This window comes from Myotis brandtii, unplaced genomic scaffold (assembly GCF_000412655.1).
Source record: "Myotis brandtii unplaced genomic scaffold, ASM41265v1 scaffold32, whole genome shotgun sequence".
NCBI lineage: Eukaryota > Metazoa > Chordata > Mammalia > Chiroptera > Vespertilionidae > Myotis > Myotis brandtii.
In genome coordinates, this window is record NW_005362269.1 from 13,979,462 (window position 1) to 14,001,608 (window position 22,147).

The 22,147-nt window shown below is 45.1% G+C and overlaps 1 protein-coding gene across 9 annotated transcripts in view; it reads left to right on the top strand.

Moving 5' to 3' along the window:
- Window positions 1–22,147, top strand: part of TENM2 (teneurin transmembrane protein 2) — a 1,214,660-nt gene that overhangs the window by 1,021,723 nt on the left and 170,790 nt on the right. For all 9 annotated transcript variants that reach the window (XM_005870581.2, XM_005870582.2, XM_005870583.2 and 6 more), the window contains 2 exons: window positions 807–929; window positions 14,262–14,467. In XM_005870581.2, the coding sequence (XP_005870643.1) occupies window positions 807–929; window positions 14,262–14,467 (329 nt within the window). The remainder of the gene's footprint in view (window positions 1–806; window positions 930–14,261; window positions 14,468–22,147) is intronic.

Below are 22,147 nucleotides of genomic sequence, written 5' to 3' on the forward strand. Positions count from 1 at the left end.
TAACTGGGAAGTGGGGAGATGGGACAGACAGAGGGACGAAGAAGACCAGAGGAAGCTGGATTTGGAGGTTTGGGGTACACATTGAAGTAAAGCAGGACTTGTGTATACGTGCTTGTCTCCTGAGCAAAGAGAAGAGGCTGTGCCTGGGACCTGTCTCATTCACAGTGGTCAAGTGTATGAGTTGTTGTTTTGTTTTGTTTTGTTTTGGGCAGGGTGGAGGGGAGAAGAGGAATTGTGATGTTTTCAGAAAAGGGCCCCATGCCACCGCCACACCCAAGCTTTTTCCACGATGGGCTGTAAAGTATTCACTTACCATGAATAAGGTGGACAGGAACCATATTTTTAAAGTTTGGAATAGTTGGGGGTGGGCTGGTCCCATCTCAGTAGCCTCGTCTTGAAACTGACATTTTGAGGGACCTCCTGGTCAGAGCCCCTGGACCCCCAGTCTAACAGCAGCTGCATCCAGAGTGTGGGAAAGCCAGGTATGACCCGCAGCGCCCTGCACAGCGGTTCCAAAGGGGCATCTCCCCTTTGCAGCGGTGCCACTTGGGAGGTCTGGGCTGTTTTCTCCTCCCTCCTCTGGCCTCCACGGGGACCTCTCCACCTGGGGCTGTGGACAGCAGCAGAGACCCAACACCCAGAGCTGCGCTTTCTGTATTAGCTGTTCCCTGGGCCTGGGGCAGGCTACTTTTGAACGGCAGCTTCCTTAAAAGGCCAAGGCCTGGAGAGGACACCTGGCCCTCCCCCTTGACATTTGCATTGCTGAATTATCTGTTCATATTCTCATGGCTTTGTCTCTCCCGCAGCAATGCATCTGCTCGGACTCAACTGGCAACTCCAGCCGGCAGATGGACACACCTTTAACAATGGGATCAGGACCGGCTTACCAGGAAACGATGATGTGGCAACAATGCCATCTGGAGGCAAAGGTGAGGTTACAGCTGCCGCTGGCCCTCTCGAGGTCAGAGGAACGCTCAGAGCTCCCACCAGCTGGTTAATCCAAATCTGGGAAGATACGCAAAATGAGAGAAAGGGGGAAGAGAAGGAGGGGGAGGAGGGAGCATCGCCTTCCGAGGTGCCCCTGTTCAGAGCTGTTTGCTGTTCCCGTCTGTTGGCTGTGTTTGGCCGCAGCCGCTGGAGCTGGCAGGGTGCCTGCTTGGAACAATGTGCATACCTGTGCTATCTGCAGCCATGGCAGGCTCTGCAGCGCCTGGAAAGCATCCCGAGGCCTGGGCAGAGCGGCAGCCAGGCAGCAGCAGGAGAAAGTCCTTCCTGGTGGAGAAAGCCCCGCGGAGGGAGCCCTCTCCTGGGGAGAAAGGCGCCTCCCCAGGGAGGAAGCCCCAACAGGCACAGCCTGGCAGATAGACTCAGACTCAGAGCAGCTTGGCTTTAGGGGAGAATGAGGAGTTTTGACAATTGGGGAGCCAAGCCTCTCTACTATGAACAGTGAAGGGGACAATGGGAATGTTTACTGAAGCAATCAGGCAACGGTATTCTTGCAGGGAAAGAAAGGTGCTAGCCAGGAACTAAGAAGAAGAGGAAACAGATCCATGGGCAGCTACAGACCTGTGGGACAGACTAAAACTATTATTCTTGCACCATCTTTTCTCTCTCTCTCTCTTCTTTTTTTGAGTTGTGTAGCCCTTTATTGGCAACTAAAGTAGAAGGAATGTGCTGTGCAACACAGGTAGAAATGGACTATAACGGGGGATTTGTTATATTCAAACTCAGATCGCTTACAAATGCACTTTATTCAAAAGCTTCCACCTTTAAAAAAGAAAAAAAGACTCCAGCAGCCAGTGGCATCATTCAACTAGCTGAATCCGGAGGAAATCACAGACGGGAGGATTTCTCCAGACACAGAAATTCTCACTCTGCCTCAGCACATGTAGGCAGTGCACCCCCATGTTTCTTAAAATACCACACAGGGACCTTTCAAAGATGGGAATGGAACTAACGTTTATTGGGCTCCTATTGTGTGCCAGGCTCAGCATTGCGTACCTTCAGCAATTCTAAAGGGAGGAGAGATTATCTTGGAGAAACTGAGGCCCAGGAGGTTTGAGAAACTTGCCCCACATCAAATAAGTAGACAGGTACAAACCTGGACTCGGGTCTGTGCCCTGGGAATCTGTAGGCAAGCTTGCTGGAGTTTTCCTTAAATCAGCCGTTTTCCACAGAGAAGATTCCAGAATTCATCCTCCCTTACAGGTGTGTGTTCGTCAGCATCCCAAGATGCTAACGTTGCTGGAATTTTTCTCCCTGACGCTGTCCTAATGCTTAGAGTGTGACTTTTGGTCTTCTTATCCAGTCTTTAATAACTGCTCTACTCATCTATCCTAATCATAACCCTAAATTACCTTTAAGTAAGCATGAACAAGTTTTGTCCAAGGATGAAATTATATGCTTTCCATTATCAGGTAACTAACACGGCACCTAAAGATGAAAAGTAGACTTGGCCTTGACTGATCATGCCCTCCCTTCACTGACCAGAAAGCTCCAAGCTACGTATGTTGGCCTCAGATTCCATCTCTTCACCTCCAAGACTTGAGACCACCTGCAATTTTGGTTTCTTTAAGACTGGTTTTCATTTTTGCCCACCAGGGGACACTTGGCCATGTCTGAAGACCTTGTTTTTTTTTTAATCCTCACCAGAGGATATTGTTTTCATTGATTTTTAGAGAGAGGGAAAGACAGAAATATCAATGTGAGAGAAACACATCGATTGGTTGCCTCGTGCAAGCGCCGGGGCCATGGAGGAGCCTGCAACTGAGGTACATGCCCTTTACCGTAATCGAACCCAAGACCCTTTGGTCAGCAGTCCGACGCTCTATCCATTGATCCAAACCGGCTAGGGCTGAAGACATTTTTTTGATAGTCACAGTTAGAGTAGGTGCAACTGGCATCCATTGGGTAGAGGCTGAGATGCCATTGGACATCCTATAATATACAAGACAGGCCCCTCCTGTCCAAAATGGCAACCAGGATGCTCCTTGAGAAACCTGGCTTTGGGGGGTCTCTCTTGTATTTTACCCACGAGTGTCCTTGGGTCTACCTTCACATTTGTGAAGAATGCAGAATACATATTCGAAAATGGATAAGCATAGTCTATCCTCAGGCACAGAAATGTCTATTGAATGTATATACATTCTGACATCATATACAAAGTCTTTTCACTTACTGTCCTTCACAAAAGGGGACCCCTGGTAGGCATTGACTTCTGTGAGTTAAGATCAGCCACTCCGCCCATTTGTGATTAAGCCTGAACCTCCCCCACCAGCTCAGGCAGGCACCTCCCACAGAGAGTGAGTCCTGCATGAGAGCGTGGTGTCTCTAAGTCACCAATGAGGAAACACTTTCCATGGAAAGACCAGAATTTTTCCCCTCAGATGCAATAGGCTTCTGAAAATGTTGTGTAATTCGTGTATCATCACCAGTTCAGCTGTTTCCAAATGAGTTATGAGACAGGTAAAAATGGTTGCCAAATCATTGTCCAATAAATTCTGTCAGTAGGACTCTTATGAAAAGGGGTGAGAATTTAAAATTGCTTCCAGTTGATGTAAAACTCTGAGCATCTCGTGTTTGAATACCAAAACAGTACTCTTCTGATGACTGAAGATATCAGATCCCTTCTTCAACTTGCTGTAAAGTTTGGTTTTATAAAACAATTAGACAGGCCCTAGCCAGTTTGGCTCAGTGGATAGAGCATCGGCCCGAGGACTGAAAGGTTTTGGGCATGGACCTCAGTTGCAGGCTCCATCCCAACCTGGTCGGGGTATGTGCGGGAGGCAACCAATCGATTTGTCTCCCTCACATTGATGTTTCTCTCTATATATCTCTTTCCCTCCCTTCCACTCTCTCTAAAAAAAATCAGTAGAAAAATATCCTCCAGTGTGGATTTAAAATATATGTTTTTTAAAAATGATAAAATAAAACAATTAGACAGGTTTTCCTTTTTTCACACACGGCTAGCTCTTTTAGAGAAAGTGACTTGAGGTTTGAATTTCTTTCCGCAGTGACCTCCCTCACTCCCACTCCCCAATTCTATACATTTAGCTCACCCGAATCAATGCCAATGGACTGCTTTTCCAGTGTTTCAAAGAGACAATCAGGAACTATTGGCAATAAGTTAATTAAATAACACCCCCTCCATTTTGGGTGGTGTACAACAACCCTTCCCTCTGCTAATGTTTCCACCAAAAATACCACGCATGGCCAGGGAGGTTAATCTTATTAAGCAATTACTGGGTAAGGATCCAGCAGCAGCAAATTGAAATGTAAGCAAAACACGGACATGTGAGTCCCATCTACGATGGCACGTCGATAGAGATTTCATTACCTGGTCTTTAGGAGTGTTTACATTTCTCAGATTTGGAAAGAAATCTAATAGACAGCGCAGCCTACACACTCTGATATGTTAGTGGAAACAAAGCACTTGATTAATTAGTTAGGAGAGTGTGTTCTTTGGCCTTTGTCTTCCCATTTCCATCTGTTGTTGCTCATGGCTTATTTTCACTCCGTTCTCTCTTTCAATTAAACCTTCATGGGGTTGGTTGTTGGGTTTCAGATCAAGAAGAGGGAGCCCACGCACTGCCAGAATCACTCACCATCTCGTGTGTATTTCTATGTTAAGAGGAATGAACTCATACGTCTTCATTACGCGAGCTTGGAGCACGTTTTCTATAGAGCTGGGATTAGAGAAGCCTTGAGAACAAAGATTCAATACAGTGTTCTGACCTGGTCAGATAGCATAAGGGAATCCAGTTTGATTGGCTGGGCCCCGTGGCAACGTGCACAAGAGCTTTTATAGGGCACATCCTAGGTAGCCAATTTGCTCATTGGTCTTAAGAAAGAATAAGTTCCCAAGTAGGATTTCATGGATCATTCTGAAAACCTATCGCTCACTTTAAATGTAAGGTGTCCTTTCTATGAGAGGTCAGCAAATTGCATCTTGTGGACCAAATCTGACCAGCTGCCTGTTTTTGCAAATAAAGTTTTATTGGAGCACAGCCATGTCCCCTCATTGCCTGGGGCTGCTTTTGTATCACAACAATGCGGTGAAGTAGTTGCAACAGAGACTAGATTGAGGCCCACAAAGCCTAAAAACACTTACCATGTGGCCTTTTACAGGAAAAGTTTGCTGACTGCTCTATGGCATTCGCAAACCCATTTCTACTTTTCTTGGTCTTACCTGGAACGACACAAATTATAGGAGGCTAGGAAGAAGAGACCAAACTCCCAATATATGAGTTTTCTCTTCTTGACTAGAGTTGGGTATAATACAATCTTGGTGACTTTGCACAAACAGGCCCTCTCTCATATAGGACTCTGCTGTGGTGCAGCTGGATATAAACATCAGCTTCGTCACTTGGTAGCTGCATGAATTTAAGTAGGTCATGTCCTCCCTCAGCCTCTGATTCCTCACCTGTGAAATGGTCCCCCCTCATGAGCACGCTGTCCAGCAGAAATGAGACAACTCTTGTAAAACACAATCTGTAGGATCCAGAAATTAATAAGAGATCCGTGAATATTAGTTGTTGTCATTGACATCTTATAGCTGGTGCATTGAGCAAGCCTCTATAGGCTGCCACTTCTTATGAGGGGCTGTATTTTTGTTTGTTTGTTTGTTTGTTTGTTTAAGATAGTTTTATTGATTTTTAGAAAGAGAGGAAGGGAGAGAGGGAGAGAGAGAGAAACATCGATGTGAGCACCAAACATTAATCAACTGCCTCCTGCACACCCTGCACCGGGGACCAAAACCACAACCTGGGCATGTGCCCTGACCAGGAATTGAACTGGCAACCTTTCAGTGTGTGAGACGAACCCCAGCTAATTGAGCTACACTGGCCAGGGAAGGTGCTATATTTCCCAAAGGCAAAGTCTGCCTTCAGAATGTCATAACAGACAATCATGCTGCATCATCCTTTTTTTTTTTTTACCTTCTGAGTATTAGAATGAACCCAAATGAAGACTTCTTCCCAGACGTTTGCTTGACAAGGTCCGTGGGAAGCAGGAGGGCCAGTATGCTGGCCGGCCTGCCACGGTGTTCCTTGTCTTGCTGCAGCCTGAGTCCCATCGCTGCCAGCCTGTTTTAAGCCCCACCATTCTCAGTTTATAACTCAGCTGTAAACATTTATTTGTGCCTGGAGCACATTTCTTTCCTCCCCTTTGAAAAAAAATCAGAATTTCCAGATGGTATGCAAGTTGGAAGAAAAATGGCAAAGACTGTTATGCTGTTTAGAAACATGTTTTTCTACACTTGCCCTTTCAGCAGAAACTTCGTAATGATTTTTACTAGTTGGCTTAATGCACGGGACTAGGAGCCAGATTAGCAGGGAGGTTGGTAATTCCTCCTCCGGCTCTTGTCAGCCTCTCAGTGAACACAGCTCAGGGTTTCAAAATGATCACTTCCCTGCATGAGGCTTTTTCAAAGTCGGTGAAGTCCCCAGAAGGGCGAGGCGTCATTAGGTTGGAGCCAGTCATTACGACGATGGTGCGTGTCTAGAAAATAGACCAATAGCCTATGCACCGACACAGCTCCCCTCGCTTCAGAGGCCATGTTCTACCATTGTCACAGATGGGTACCACTTACGTGTGTCACGTGGCTAGATTTAGCTTCCGATTGTCACCTGCAACTTCGTTCTAAGTTGCATAGTGTGTGCTATACCTAGCAGCCTTGTGACTTGGTGTGGGTATTAATAATGAGAGCCGGGTCCCTCCCCACCACAGTTGCCCTTGCTCGCCTTGGTACTCTTCTCTTTTGGGGTTGCCTTGCACATGCAGGGGCTGGTGTCTGCTCTCTGCATGGATGCACACCTTGTTGTATCTTTGTACTCAGCCCGGGACCTGGAATACAGTCAGCATAGTGATTAGATAGGTGAGATTCGGTACTGGTCAGACATGGCTGTCAGTCCTGGCTCTGCCACTTAAGAGCCGTGTAACCTTAAGCAGGTCACTTTGCTTCTGTGGTCCTCTCATCTGAAAAAAATGGGAGAGGGATCACTAAGGTGTCAGGAGATTACATGGCAAATAGTAACCCCTCAATAAATGTTAGCTGCTGTAAGTCATATGAGTGAACTGAACTACAGAGCAATGCAGAAGCAAGACCACCTGAACAGCCAGATGTAAAAATATCTATTGACCATTTGTATGCCATAAGCATCTATAGACACAAGTGGTGAATCTTTTTTAATTAAATTCAAAATCTCATGGCAGTTAACTGGTTAACACTCTCAGGGACAAAGAGTTGGCCATTTTTACCTAAGGTGACAAACTGAGGTTTCTAAAGATCTAAAGGCTACGTACTTTCATAACATCCTTCAGTGCTTAGCACCCCAAGCACTGAAGGATTTTGTAAAAATCATTATTGCCGTGGGATGCCGTGACTGCCACTACGGGAGCAGTGACACTGGAATGGAAATCTGTCCGTGACGAATGGCCAGCCAGCGGCAGGGTGGAGGCCAACGGGCTGCTGGGGCCGCAGAAAAGTTAGAATCCAGGGCAGTGAGCTAATGTCCTTAGGAGAACCTTTCCGCCCATCTCTTGGTTAAACAGAACCCTCAAATGGTTGTCCTGATTCCCCAATAAATGGAAACAAGGTGTAATGACTGAAGCAATATTCTGAATTCAACTTTATTTGCAATAGATAAAAATATGTGAGGCAGAATAATCTGCAAGGCAGATTTACGCCAAGGTGCCTCCGGAGTTCGGTTAAGTTCAGGAAGTATGAAGATGAGGCTTCATTTCCCCGGTATGACGAGGAGGCCATTCCCGTTATCTCTTGTTTGGGGAATAGTCTCGCTGTTCCCATAAATGAATTATGGCAACATTTCCTGAAATGATTAGCTCCTAACGTGGCTATGGAAGGCTGTCGATTTGCTCGGCATCAGTCTTATTTAACTGGTTGGGATTTTAGGTACATGTTTCTGAAATAGGCAATAGCTTCCCATTTACACGGGCAATCTTCCGTGGAGCTATAGAGAGAGGTGGGCTCTGCTGTGAAATTGGTCATTAGAGTGTTTGCTCCTAAAAACCCAGAAATCTCATCTTTAAGCTGGAGATGAACCAGCCAGAACGATCGTGTGTGAAGCATCTGCTTCTTAGGGCCAAATGATCATCATCTCCACTTGTCACTTTGAGCTCACAGACAGAGAGAAAAGTTTGCCGCAGAAGCCACAGCTCCGGGAGGTGTGGGCTGGCCTGCACCCTGCTTGCTCACAACCCAAGGAGGGCGGCCAGACTTTCACAGAGTAGCTGCCTAGTTCCTCCTCTCCTGAGGCTGCCAAGTCAAGCCCAGCCTGAATCCATGGGACTCTGGGCGGCAGGCTGCCTGGATGAAAGATGATGGGAATGTGACATAGACCCCAATGATGTTGACCAAAGATTACTTTGCACTGTCATAGATGCTCAACTAATATTTGTTGCATGAAAGTATGAATGAATGAATGAATGAATGACCCACCTAACATTGCTTTGGACATTCATGAATCATTGCTAAGTAAATGAAGTCTGGCTATTTTTCACTAACACAGGCTGCACAGAGGTAGTACCTACCAAAAAGCAACTAGAATACATTTCAACGCCTGCAGTTTGGAGCAAATGAATTTGTGACTTTGTTTTCTGGGGCCATAGCACCTTAATTCAGATGACAGTCCCTCCCTGTCTGCAGACATATTGACCACTCATTGTATATTGGTTTTGGTGGCTTTGGAAAATGATGGCCTGTATCTTTAAGGCCCACCCTGCCCCTTGGCCCTCTGTAGTGAATTATGCCTATACTAGGCAGCCTATATTTTAAATTAGACCATCACAAATTGATCCTCCAAATCTGGGATCGTTACAGTGTTTTTAGGTAACACAGCAACAGACTAGAAAGATGTAGCAGCACCTACAAGTCAGGTACTACATCTATTACCCTAATTACTCCTCAGAAGGAGCCCGTTATACAGATGAGCAGGTAAACTCAGAGAGGGCAGTGAATAGCCTGAAGGCACACAGCTCAGAGTTGTCAGCACTGGGATTCAAGCCCAGGGCTGACCATGGCTGTGTCACACTGCCTTCTGAGGTCTCAGACATTCCCAGTGGGAGGATGCCCTCCCTGGAGGTAAAGGTATAAAACTCAGGACTTCACTTCCTGTCCCTCAATGGCAGCCTGTTAGGGACCAGCCGTGTTTGTGGTCCTAGAACAGCTGGCACAGCTCAGGAGTGGGTCAGTTTGTGGGAGAGTGGTAGCCTGGCCTCTGCTGCTGCCCTTGACCTTAGAGGCAGCCCAGACCTTCACTCCTGGACACCTGGGGACAGTTACTGAAATGGCTCCTGACACTCTGGTGGCAGCAATTGGCAAAAATACCTTTTTTATGTCTTCTAAGGCAGTATTTACTAAATAGGTATTTTTTTTCTCATTGATTTTAAAATTACAGAGGTTAAAATCATTGTAAAGATTTTTTAGAAATATGTAGAAAAGATCTTTTCTCTTTTACTATAAAGAATATTAGTGTAAAAATTGGGAAATTTGAATAAGGTCTGTAAATTAGACAAAGCATTGTATCAGTGTTAATTTTCTGGTTTTTATAAGGATACTAGAGGCCCAGAACACAAAATTGTGCACGGGTAGGGTCCCTAGTCCTAGCCTGGGATCAGGGACATCTTCCACCCGCTTGCCAGCCCCCAGTCCCGCCCCGCTGCTGCCACCCACCCTGGTTCCCCATGTGCCATCCGGCTATGATCGGAGCCTGCGGGCCGGGGGGAGGGACCGAGAGGTGGTCAATGCACCTCATAGCGACTGGTTGAGTGGTTGTTTTGGTCATTACGCCATTATGGTCACTGGGATTTTATTATATAGGATTTTACACAAAAGATAACTAAGAGTTTACTCATGATTTTTCAAAAGGATCCACAAGGAAGTTTCCTTTAAATGGTAAATATTCCCATAGAACTTTCAAAAGGTAGTTGTGTGTGTGTGTGTGTGTGTGTGTGTGTGTGTGTGTTTAAGTCAGTTTACTTGCAACTGTGCACAGTGAGTCTTCCTTAAGGCGCTCATTTCACCCAGTAATCACAGGGGTTGGGTAAAAATTCCCATCAGATGGGCAGGCACACTTGATTCGGTTCGACTAGCGTTTCTAGAGCCATCATGTGTAGCTAGTGCAAACCACAGAGAACCCGGAGATGAATTCGTAGGTGTGCCTGACCGCAGGGAGTGCAGTGTCTAATAAGAGAGACTTGGGAAGGTATGCAAAACCAATCCTAGTACCTACAACAGGTGCCGTGGTAGCGTTAAGTGTAGCTATGGAAACTCGGGAAGAACCTACTTTTCTGGTGGGGGTGGGGCTGTAAAGGAAAAGAGAGCTTCAGTGTGAAGGTGAACTGCATCTTAATTTTAGTGCTATTCAATAAAGCAGGTTTTTCAATAAAATAAGTGAATCAATCAAGTAATCACTTCTTAGAGGGTCCCACCAAAAATCAGTAATGGAAACAGATGATTTCTAATTTTAAGCTTGTTCCATAGTTATTTTGTTCTATTTCATAAGTATACCCTCCCCTCTTTCTTGGTACACAGATAAATAGACAAACATGTATACATATCTACACATATACATGTATACAGACATATAGATCACACTCACGGTGTTTGTCTTTTAGAAAATCCTTTACTCTATAAAGAAAGCCAAATGCTTTCACATATAGTTTTTCATTCTTTTATTTAATTCAATGCAGCTAGCTGGCATTTATTTTACTATGATTGTGGTCTAGGAACTGTACTAAGCCCTGCTTTGTGTACTTCTGTTTGTTACTCCCACCCTGTGAGATAGCCACTCTTATCATTCCCGTTTTATTAAAAAAATAAAATAAAATAAAGACTAGAGGCCAAGAGAGGGTAAGCAAACTGCTGCAGGTCATCCATCAGGAAGAACCGGAGTCAGGATTCGAACCCAGTTCTGCCTGACTGCAACGCCTGTACTTCATTGCCCAGGGGCACTGCCTCCTTTGGTGGGTGGGACATGAAGAAGGGGAGCCCCTGAAACCCTAGGGCAGTGGTTCTCAACCTGTGGGTTGCGACCCCTTTGTCGGTCAAACGACCCTTTCACAGGGGTCGCCTAAGACCATCCTGCATATCAGATATTTACATTACGATTCATAACAGTAGCAACATTACAGTTATGAAGTAATAATAGTAAAATAAACGAAAATAATTTTATGGTTGGGTCACAACATGAGGAACTGTATTTAAAGGGCCAGAAGGTTGAGAACCACTGCCCTAGGGGGACGTGTGACACCTGAGAAGGCAGCCTGCGATGGTGGCATCTAACTTACTGAAGTCGGTGTCCTGAAGTTAGGGTCTAGTAAAAGAAGCGGGTCCCACTGACCTAAGAACTAAACCCCCGAGGCTCTGTGTCCAGGCCACTCCCTGCACACCTGACATTCTCAAACTCCACTGAGGTTTCAGTGGCAGAGTAGCGGCTCATGGATGCTGACTTCCTGCTTCTTTTTCATATCCTGTCATGATCCCAGCAACCCTGAAAGCCCAGCAGACATAAAGGAAAGCCCTTCTTATTAAGCTGAAAGATGAATAATTTCTTTAAAATTTTTTATTTTTATCGACTTTATTGGGGTGATATTGGTTAATAAAATTATATAGGTTTCAGGTTTACCGTGGTATAATACATCATCTGTAGATTGTATTGCATGTTCACCACCCAACGTCAAGTCTCCTTCCACCACCATTTGTCCCCCCTTTACCCATTTCTTTAACTTATTGCCACACTATGATTGCTGGGGTTACTCTGGGTCGCTCTCCAACGCCCTTGAACTGTTCTTCCTCTGGGATCTTTTTTTACTACATTTCTTCCTCACTGGGTCTTTTTAACAAAGCCCTTCCCCCCAAAAGGCCTTAATTTGGAGGAAAGGCAGGGGGTCTATCTGAAGCAGCATTTTACATACAAATTAGTTTCCAATTTATAATAATCAGAGCTTCTGATCAACTGGTGATAATAAGTGTTTCCCCTGGACTTGTCATTACTTTAGCAAAATAAAGAATACACTTAGGCTTAGAGCCTTACAGATAATAATAATTATGATGAAAGCTAATTTTTATTTAGTATTTACTTGCTGCCAAAATTATTCTAAAAGCTTCCCATGGACTGACTTGCTAAAGCCTCATAGCAATCCTGGGAAATGAATAATAATAGTGTTCCAACTGTATAGATGAGGAAACTGAGGCAGAGAGAATTGGTACATTTTCCAAGGATCAAAGCTGGGGTTTGAACCAAGACAGTGTCAACCCACAGTCTCTGCTCTTACATATTACACAACACTCTTCCCCCTACAGGCGAGTATTCCATGTCCGTGAACCAACATCAAAATGCTTGAGGAACAAGCCGTCTAGTCCCACCTAAACATCGGAACCACTCAGGACTTCCTAGTTGTGTCTTTTCTTTTTAACGATGTTATATGATGGAAGCTTCCAAACTTCTCTCCGGAGCCTGTCCTCTAGCTTTTTTTTTATTCTAGAGGTCAAGAGTTTCTTCTTAGGGTCCAAACCAGTGTTCCCCCTGCTTTATTTTAAGCCTCTGTGGACTTTTTATTTCATCCACTATTGAGCTACATACAAATGAATCATCACCTTTCTTGCTAAAGAAAAGTGGGGGGAAATAACTTCAGACCCTCAAGTCACTCTGGGGGGGGCGGGTTATAATTTAGATATGGAAACCTTCAGAGATCCATGTCTTATTTGACAGATGTAGAGACTGGCCCAAGTCACTCCCGAGTCTTGTCTCGGGAGAGCGGTGAGATAGGAACAGAGCCAGGTCTCCTCAGCGACGTAACTTCATTTCCCTTCCATGCTGGTCCAGTAATCATGCCCTCTCCTGACCTCCCAAACCCTCCGCAATGTGTAGTGACCACATACAGAGATATATTTTCAGAACAGTCTCTTCTTTCCGGAATGCAAAGGGGAGCTTATTTCTAATCCTTTGCCCATTGACCTGGAGTCTTGTGCTAAGGGAAATAAGCCAGTCAGAGAAAGAGAAGTATCACATGACCTCACTCATATGTGGAATCTAATGAACAAAATAAACTGATGATCAAAAATAGACCCAGAGACATAGAAGCATGGAACAGATCGAACCTCAGAGGGAAGCCAGGGGAGGGTGTGTGGGAAGAGATCAACCAATGAACGTTTATGCATATATGCATAACCCATGGATATAGACAATGGGACTGGGTGGGGAGGGGGGTGGCTGGAAGAGGTCAATGGGGACTTATGTAATACTTTCAACAATAAAGATTGGGGGGGAAAAAGAAGTTTCCACACCAACAAGGCCATCAAACTGACGATTGAAAAGTGAAAAGACCCTCAAAACAAAAATGTCTTTGATTCTTTTTGTGTCTGGTTTCCATTGGTTTAGACATTCTCAAGAAGGTAGGAGATTAATCTTATTTTGTTTTTCAAGTTCAGAATCCATTGGAAGGAACCACAGATGACCTTTATAAAACTAGGTTCCTCAGAAGTGTGGGAGGCACTGGTGATTTAAAAATCTTCTGATGATATAGGTAGTCCTGAAGCTCCTCTGATTAAAGTGATAAAAGATGCTGAGTGTGGACAACTGATAGTTCCCTATAAGCGATTCCAAAGAATGGGGCAATGATGGTGCTCCACTGTCACCACCAGAGCAGTGTGGTTTCCGTAGGGTCTTTAAGCCCCTCCCTCTCACTCACGGAAGGAGTCGCTCCTAATATTAGGTCAGCCTGAGATCAAGTCCCCATTTTCTACTGAGTTATTTTATTTCCTTTGGACTGATTTTTATTTACTGTTACTAGGTTTTTTTTAATTTATAAAAATGTTGGAGTACACTGGACTGGTTTGTGGCTGGAAAGAATAATTGCAGGCTGCAAGAATTAAACATGCTGCCAAATTAATATCACTCTCCCTGCCCTGCTGATATTTTTTTTACATCCCAGTTACATTCAGGGTCGTTGCAAGCTTTGCATGTACTGAGCAGACTCCAGCTCTTACTATATTTGATCAGCAAAGGGCAGTCATGGAAGTTTGAGAAAGCATTATGCCAGTATCTCAGATGCCCTGGGGTCTGGGTTTATAGCTTTGTTATTTAATACCTGAATGTTTTAAGCTGTGACTTGAAGAGGAACTTGCCATGAGTTTAATCTTAATATGTTTTGTTTAAATCCTGGCATATCATTAAACAGAAATGGAGAGCCAGCTCATGTGTACAGATGTCGCTGACTTGACATCAATCCCTGTTTTCCAGGGCCCTGGTCATTGAAAAACAGCAGCATAGACAGTGGCGAAGCAGAGGTCGGTCGGCGTGTGACCCAAGAAGTCCCACCAGGCGTGTTTTGGAGATCACAGATTCACATCAGCCAGCCCCAGTTCCTCAAGTTCAACATCTCCCTCGGGAAGGACGCTCTCTTTGGTGTTTACATAAGAAGGGGACTTCCACCATCTCATGCCCAGGTATGACCATGCTTGATCTGACCATGAGTTATTGTTTTAAAAATACACACACACTTTACACCATCTAGGGTAGCTATCATTAAAGGGCGAACAATAACAAGTATTGGCAGGGATGTGGAGATGTTGGAACGTTGGTACCTTGCTACATTGGTACGTTGCTATTGAGAATTTGAAATGGTGCAGCCACCATGGAAAAGAGTTTGACAGTTCTTCAAAAAGTTACACGTAGAATTACCATATGACCCAGTAATTCTACTTCTAGGTATGTACCCACAGAGAATTGAGAACATCATTTCTCATAAAAACATACACATGAATGTCATAGCAGCATTATTTGGTATAACCCCCAAGTGGAAACGACCCAAATGTCCTTGACTGACGAATGGATAAACAAAATGCAACATATCCGTACAGTGAAATATTATTCAAACATAAAAAGGAATGAAGTGTCGTTACAGCTAGGACATGGATGAACCTTGAAAGCATCTTGCTAAGTGGAAGAAGCCACATACACAGGGCCACGTATTCTATGATTCCAGTTATATTGTCCAGAATAGGTAAGTCCACAGAGGCAGAAAGGAGACTGGTGATTGCCAGGGGCAGGAGAGGGTAGGATTGGACTGACTGCTAGTAGGCATGGCGTCTCTTTGGGGAGTGATAAAATGCTCTGAAATTAGATCGTGATGGTTGCACAGCATGGCGAATATTCTAAAAACTACCAAACTGTAAAATAGTGAGATTTATGTTATGTGAACTATATCTCAAAAAACAGTAACAACCCTACCTGATGAAATCAGCTTTGCTAGACCTGGGGGTGAATCCTTGGGTACTTAATGTTCAGGCATTCTGTTTATTAGGTTAATTTGTTAAAATTTCACTAGGAGACACCCCACTGTCTGAGAAAAGAGTGACAAAATTCAGCAGCTGTTTCTCTGAGACTTCCTGTTCTTCCCTGAGCTGAGCTCCTTGGGAAGCCTTGGGCACTGTGAAAGTGGCCTTATTCCCAGTGCTGGGAACGAAGAGATTGGATTACATGATGGATTTCATTGTTCCTCCTCTCACCCCTCCTTTCATTTGTCCCGGTAGGGATTGTACTATACATACCAATTGGGATAAGTTAACACCCAACTAGCTTGGTTTTCTTTTCCAATAAGAATTGTATATCCAGAGGAAACCATCGTTGAGGTTTCCCGCCTCATTTGCTTTCAACGCCAGCAAGTCCATAATGAGTTATTGTTTTAAAAATACACGCACACTTTACACCATCTAGAATGGCTATCATTAAAGGACAAACAATAACAAGTGTTGGCAGGGATGTGGAGACGTTGGAACGTTGGTACCTTGCTACATCAGTACATTGCTATTGAGAATTTGAAATGGTGCAGCCACTGTGGAAAAGAGTTTGACAGTTCTTCAAAAAGTTACACATAGAATTACCATATGACCCAGTAATTCTACCTCTAGGTATGTACCCACAGAGAATTGAAAACATCATTTCTCATAAAAACATACACACGAATGTCATAGCAGCATTATTTGGTATAATCCCCAAGTGGAAACCACCCAAATGTCCTTGACTGACGAATGGATAAACAAAATGCAACATATCCGTACAGTGAAATATTATTCAAACATAAAAAGGAATGAAGTGTCGTTACAGCTAGGACATGGATGAACCTTGAAAGCATCTTGCTAAGTGGAAGAAGCCACATACACAGGGCCACGTATTCTATGATTCCAGTTATATTGTCCAGAATAGGTAAGTCCACAGAGGCAGAAAGGAGACTGGTGATTGCCAGGGGCAGGAGAGGGTAGGATTGGACTGACTGCTAGTAGGCATGGCGTCTCTTTGGGGAGTGATAAAATGCTCTGAAATTAGATCGTGATGGTTGCACAGCATGGCGAATATTCTAAAAACTACCAAACTGTAAAATAGTGAGATTTATGTTATGTGAACTATATCTCAAAAAACAGTAACAACCCTACCTGATGAAATCAGCTTTGCTAGACCTGGGGGTGAATCCTTGGGTACTTAATGTTCAGGCATTCTGGTTATTAGATTAATTTGTTAAAATTTCACTACGAGACACCCCACTGTCTGAGAAAAGAGTGACAAAATTCAGCAGCTGTTTCTCTGAGACTTCCTGTTCTTCCCTGAGCTGAGCTCCTTGGGAAGCCTTGGGCACTGTGAAAGTGGCCTTATTCCCAGTGCTGGGAACGAAGAGATTGGATTACATGATGGATTTCATTGTTCCTCCTCTCACCCCTCCTTTCATTTGTCCCGGTAGGGATTGTACTATACATACCAATTGGGATAAGTTAACACCCAACTAGCTTGGTTTTCTTTTCCAATAAGAATTGTATATCCAGAGGAAACCATCGTTGAGGTTTCCCGCCTCATTTGCTTTCAACGCCAGCAAGTCCATAAGGAAGTACATTAGGGAAATATTCCAGGAGTATCCCATCCAGTCAGAGATGACTTTAAAATGTGTTGGAAAGGTATTCATCTAGAAAAGTCAATTGGAAGAATTGAAAGCTTTACCGTAAACCCATTAGCAAAACTAAAGCAAGCGGGCACTATTTCTTCATATTTAGTACATGGCAGGCATTGCTAATCGATGACTGTACGTTTTCCTCAGTGAACTCAGTACAGGTCCCTCCAACAGGATCCCTAAGGCAGCCACTAATGATCAACCAGTGTTGACTCTTAAGATGAAACTTATTAGCAATCCCATTTTTACAGCCTGAAATGATCGGTGTAAGGGACTCTTTCCTTTCTGAGCAGGGAGGGCCATGCTGTAGGGACCGGTATGGAAAGTGGTTGTCAATAGAACAAGCATCCATCCACACAGAAAAATATTTACTGGTCTAGGCACTGATTACCCAGAGATGCGTTAACGTAGCCCTGGCCAAGCAGAACTCCTGATACCAAAAGCACAATTTTTTTTCCAAGAGCTTCTCATCCAGAGAAAGAGGAATTCAGCTGAGAGGAGTCCCAGAGGCATTTCTGTGACTTCCGGCCAGGCACATGGCAGAGTGCTGCTCTGGGAAGTTCTGCCAGTTGTGAGGTGGTCTCCTTGACCTTCAGGTGCCATTGCTCCTATTGCAGCATAGTGAAGGGTTTGCAGTGGTGAAATCTGCCCTTTTGGCATTCGTCAAGCAAGTGTGAGCATGCCTCTGGGTACAGCTGAGCATAGCTTTCCTCTCAGCCAGTTGGATGCAGGGAGCTTGCTGGGAAAACTCGCTTCTTCCCAGCATTGTTTCCAGAACCATTATCCCCCTTCCTTTGCATCCTCTGAGCAACGGAAAAGCCGGTGATCCTGGAAATCGGGTAGGTAACTCTCTGGGACTGCGTGATAGTGGACAGTGGGCAAACAGATCTCCCCAGGTTCCCTGCTGTGCTGACAGTCAAGACTCAAACCCTCAGCGACAGTGTCTTTTCTGCTTTTGTGGCTACACCACACTGTCCATCTCCTGCCAACCCAGTGATAGTTCCAGTGGTCGTCCTCTCAAAATAGCTCTACTCCCAGGACAGGCCCATCACATTTCAGGGGAAGAGAAATGAATAGGCATGGGCTGATGTGCTTGAAGGGTTTCAGTCCAGCTGCCAATTTGGAAATTTAGTGTGCGTTGGAGGGTCAAGTAAGCGAGACACAGTGCAGATGCTTAGAAATGAACAAGACAGGTACAATATAGGGCGCTCCTTTTAAAAAGGAAAGGAAGTGAAAATATGACTCCCTACACATTCTCACACCCGTTCACTGTCATTACATGCATTCACGTCCTTTTGATGGGCTCCATTTCCTCCAGGAGACGGTGCTTAGCTCCTTGCAGGGATAGGTGACTAACTCATTATAGAATTTCTCATTTCTATTGGCATATCCTATCAAGGAACATAAGTTCTATGGGGATTGGCAGTCTAGCCAAGGTGACTCATATGAGCTGGAAAGACAGAAAAAGGTGGGGAGGGGAAAGAATATGAAATTCTATTGGCTGTGTTGCATGTAATGGCTATGCTTAAATTTTATTGAGTATTAATAAAATAATAAACCTTGTAGGCTCTGACCAAGAGCCTACAAGGTTTAGTATCCATGTCCAAGGATATTAAGTACAGAGAGAATCCTTTCTTACCTGCTGAAATTTCCCAAGAATCAGAGTCTGTCCCAGTTGACTTTTGGAAAGTGGCGAGAAGCTGTGATAGAGGCACTGTGGCAGAGGGGAGAAAGTCCTGGAGTAAAGGGAGAACTGAGAATGGAGGCCCGGCTACGTATTAAGCATGTGACCTTGGACATGTCCCTTAACCTCTTTTAGCCTCAGATTTCTTATCTACCTGTGTGACCTGCCTCACACTATTGTAATAATAAAGGTAAGATGAGAAAACATTTGGTAAACTAAAACACAATATAAAGATACTAGAGGCCCGGTGCATGAAATTCATGCATGGGGGGAGGGGGAGAGGGTCCCCTCAGCCCAGCCTGCACCCTCTCCAATCCAGGACCCCTTAGGGGATGTCCCTCTCACAATCTTGGACCTCTGGCTCCTAACTGCTTACCTGCCTGCCTGCCTGATCACCCCTCACTGACCACCTGCTGGCCTGATCTTCCCTAACTGCCTCTGCCTGCTGGCCTGATTGCCCCCAACTGCCCCCCCACCAGCCCGGTTGCCCCCAACTGACCCCCCTGCTGGCCTGGTCACCCTACGAAGCCTGCTGCTCAGTTGTTTGGTTGCCCCTCACTAACCCGCCCGCCGGCCGGGTCACCCTACGCATCCTGTTCGGTTGTCCGTTTAGTTGCGATGGTCGCTTAGGCTTTTATATAGATAGATCATATGCAAGATATCACTGTACTAAGAAATTCTGTGTGGCCCTAGCAAATGCTGAATAGAAATAGGTGATTGTGTAAACATAGCTATTTAAAATAAAATTAATTTTCTAGTTTTATTGCTTCTTATTGAAGAACAAACTGTTTTCATTCAAGAAAAAAACTAAAAACAAAAGGAAGAATTTGAAAATATAATTTGAAGCAGTCCCCTTTTGCCAAATATTTAGATAGAATTTTTGATATAATAAAACATATTTTCAGGGGGAAAAAATACCTCAGAATTGTAGTGGCTTAAAACGACAGAGGTTATTTCTTTTCTATTCAGAACAGTGGTTCCCAACCAGGGGCACCTTCACCCCACCCTGGCGACATTTGGCGGTGTCTGGGACTGTGGTGGGTTGTCACCATGGGAAGAGGTGGGTGGGTGGAGACTGGGTGGGTAGAGACTGGGAATGCTGCTAAACACACACAGGACAGCTCTTCACAACAAAGAATTATCTGCCCCCAAAAGTCAAACGTGCTGAGGTTAGGAAACCATCTTGGTGGCACTGGGCTTTGCTCAATGTCAACCTCATTCAAGGACATAAGCCTATGGAACCTCCACTACCAGACACAGGACTAGTTCTCAGCAGGAAAAAAAAAGGAGAAGGTGGTGAATTGTCCACCTATCCCTAAGAATTCTGCTTGGGAGTAACACATGTCATTTAAGCCCCTCTCCTATGGACCAAAGCAAGTCATCCTAACTTCAGTGGGGCAGGAAGTAGAATCCTGTGATGCCCCTGGTTGGAGGAACACCAGATATGTCCATGAAAAGCCCTGATCACTTACAGTAAAATGTTGGGATGCCCGTCCTCCTGGCTAGTCTTTGTGAGCACCCTTCATTCTTTTCCCGAAAGCAACCCTTAAGAATCTTACATGAGTGGTCGGATTGCCCTTCTGAAAGTCCCCGCCACCAGCAGTGAGGAAGTACCCATTTGATTTACTTGATCTGGTGCATAAACTGGGTATTATCATTGTTTACTCTTTGTCAGATTGAAAGGTAGATGTTATGTTGTCTTTTAAATGCAACCTTTTGATAGCCTGCATTGCTTTTGTTAAGACCCACACCCCAAAAATAGAGAGTTGACCTAAGCCAGTCAGAACCTACCGGCTTGAATTCTTTATGGGAGTGGTGTGTGTGAGGAAGCCTGGCACATCTTGCCAGATCTTTGCAATCCTACAGTGTCAGATTTGCTCAGCCCAGTTCTAGAGAGGAAACATCAGACTTTCAAAAGGAATCAGAACCTGACCCAGCTAGAGTGCAAGGCACCCAGTAAGCCTCAGAGGCCGCGGCTGCGAGTCAGGATCCGGTAGTTAAGGCAGAGAGCAAGCCATCTGGCAGTTACTCCCTGATTGTGGCGGGTGTGTCAAGCCAAGTGCAATCCTCTGTGAGAACAAGTCAATAATCGGCAAATTAGGTTCATGATTAGCCCCAGACAACAAGACATCATTCCCGCTTGGGAGCCCTGCCGAGACTTCGCCTTCTCCACGGTCCTGTTTAGCAAATATTACCAATGCCTATTTCATCTCTCCGACGGATGGAGCCAGGAGCCCAGTAACTTCCAGAGGCCTTCCAGCTGCAGGGGGTTGATTGGAGGGTGGGACTGGGGATTGAACGGCAGGAGCACGGAAGGGGACCGCTGTTGACCCGAGCGCTTTCCACTGGGATGCGTCCGTGGACTGGGAAGCAAAACTAGCCACACAGTAAAAAATGACAGCAGGGAGCTATTTAAAAGACCACAAATTGCCCCATGATCATACCCAGTAAATGCAAATATGGCAGCTCCGGCATGTGTGGACAAAGATCAAACATTCCCATTTGTCCTCATCAGGGGTTGATGAATTCCCCTCAATGGCCCTTTTTAAAAGTGAATTTGTAGATGGCGATGAGTGGTGTCAGCTTCGGCCACCTCGGGGTATCCCTCTCCAGTTTGAAAACTTGAAAACTCCAGTTTGACAAGAAATTCTCTTCTTCCTTGTTCCTGTCTTGCTTGCCAAAGAAGTAAATTGCACACGTTTCCATTAGAGGTGGCACTAACCGGGTCCCTGGGACAGAGTCGCCCGAGTTCCTGAGCGTCCTGGTTCTGTTGTGTCCTGGTTCTGTCACTGCGCCACCCTCTTCGCACCCTCCCCATGCCCGTTCACCAGGCAGATGGGCTGTCCCTGGACCTCATTCTTCCAGGGGACTGTGGGCTGTGAGCCTGCTGTGGAGGGAACACCCGGGCTACACTGGCAGCTCCCAGAGCAATTGCATTTCACTTGAAGGAGGCATGTTTGACAGGCATGTCTGCAGACCTCCCTTTCCAAAGTCCTTGTGCTGTGTGTGGAGAAAGAGTTTGTGAAACCAAGAGAATCTTGGATTCTTCTGTGTTGGACCGAACATGCTTTCAGAAAGCTCTTTCTCAAGACCTCGTCTGATTACCTGGTGGCATCAGCCCAGGAAGCGAAGCTGCCACTCCAGTGGGTGGGTACCCTCCGGGCAGCCACCACGGAGAGCTAAGGAGGAATCTCGGGAGGCTCGAGTCTTTCGAGAGAACTGGTCTTGACAGAGGTGCAGGGTACACACTGTGAATGCTTTTCCAGAGGGTCATGCTCGGGGAGAAAGACAAAAACAAAACCCATAAATAAGTCAGAGGGGGCAGCACCCAATCACCTTGTAGACTGAACAGAGTCTCAGAGGTACTGTAGTTCGGCAGTTTGCAAAATTTCTGGGCAAAGACCTTTATCTTCTAATGAAATCTTATATAGAACCCCATATATAAGTGGATAAAGTGACAGCTGTATAGTTTATAGTCTAAACCCATATTTGTTACTATAATGT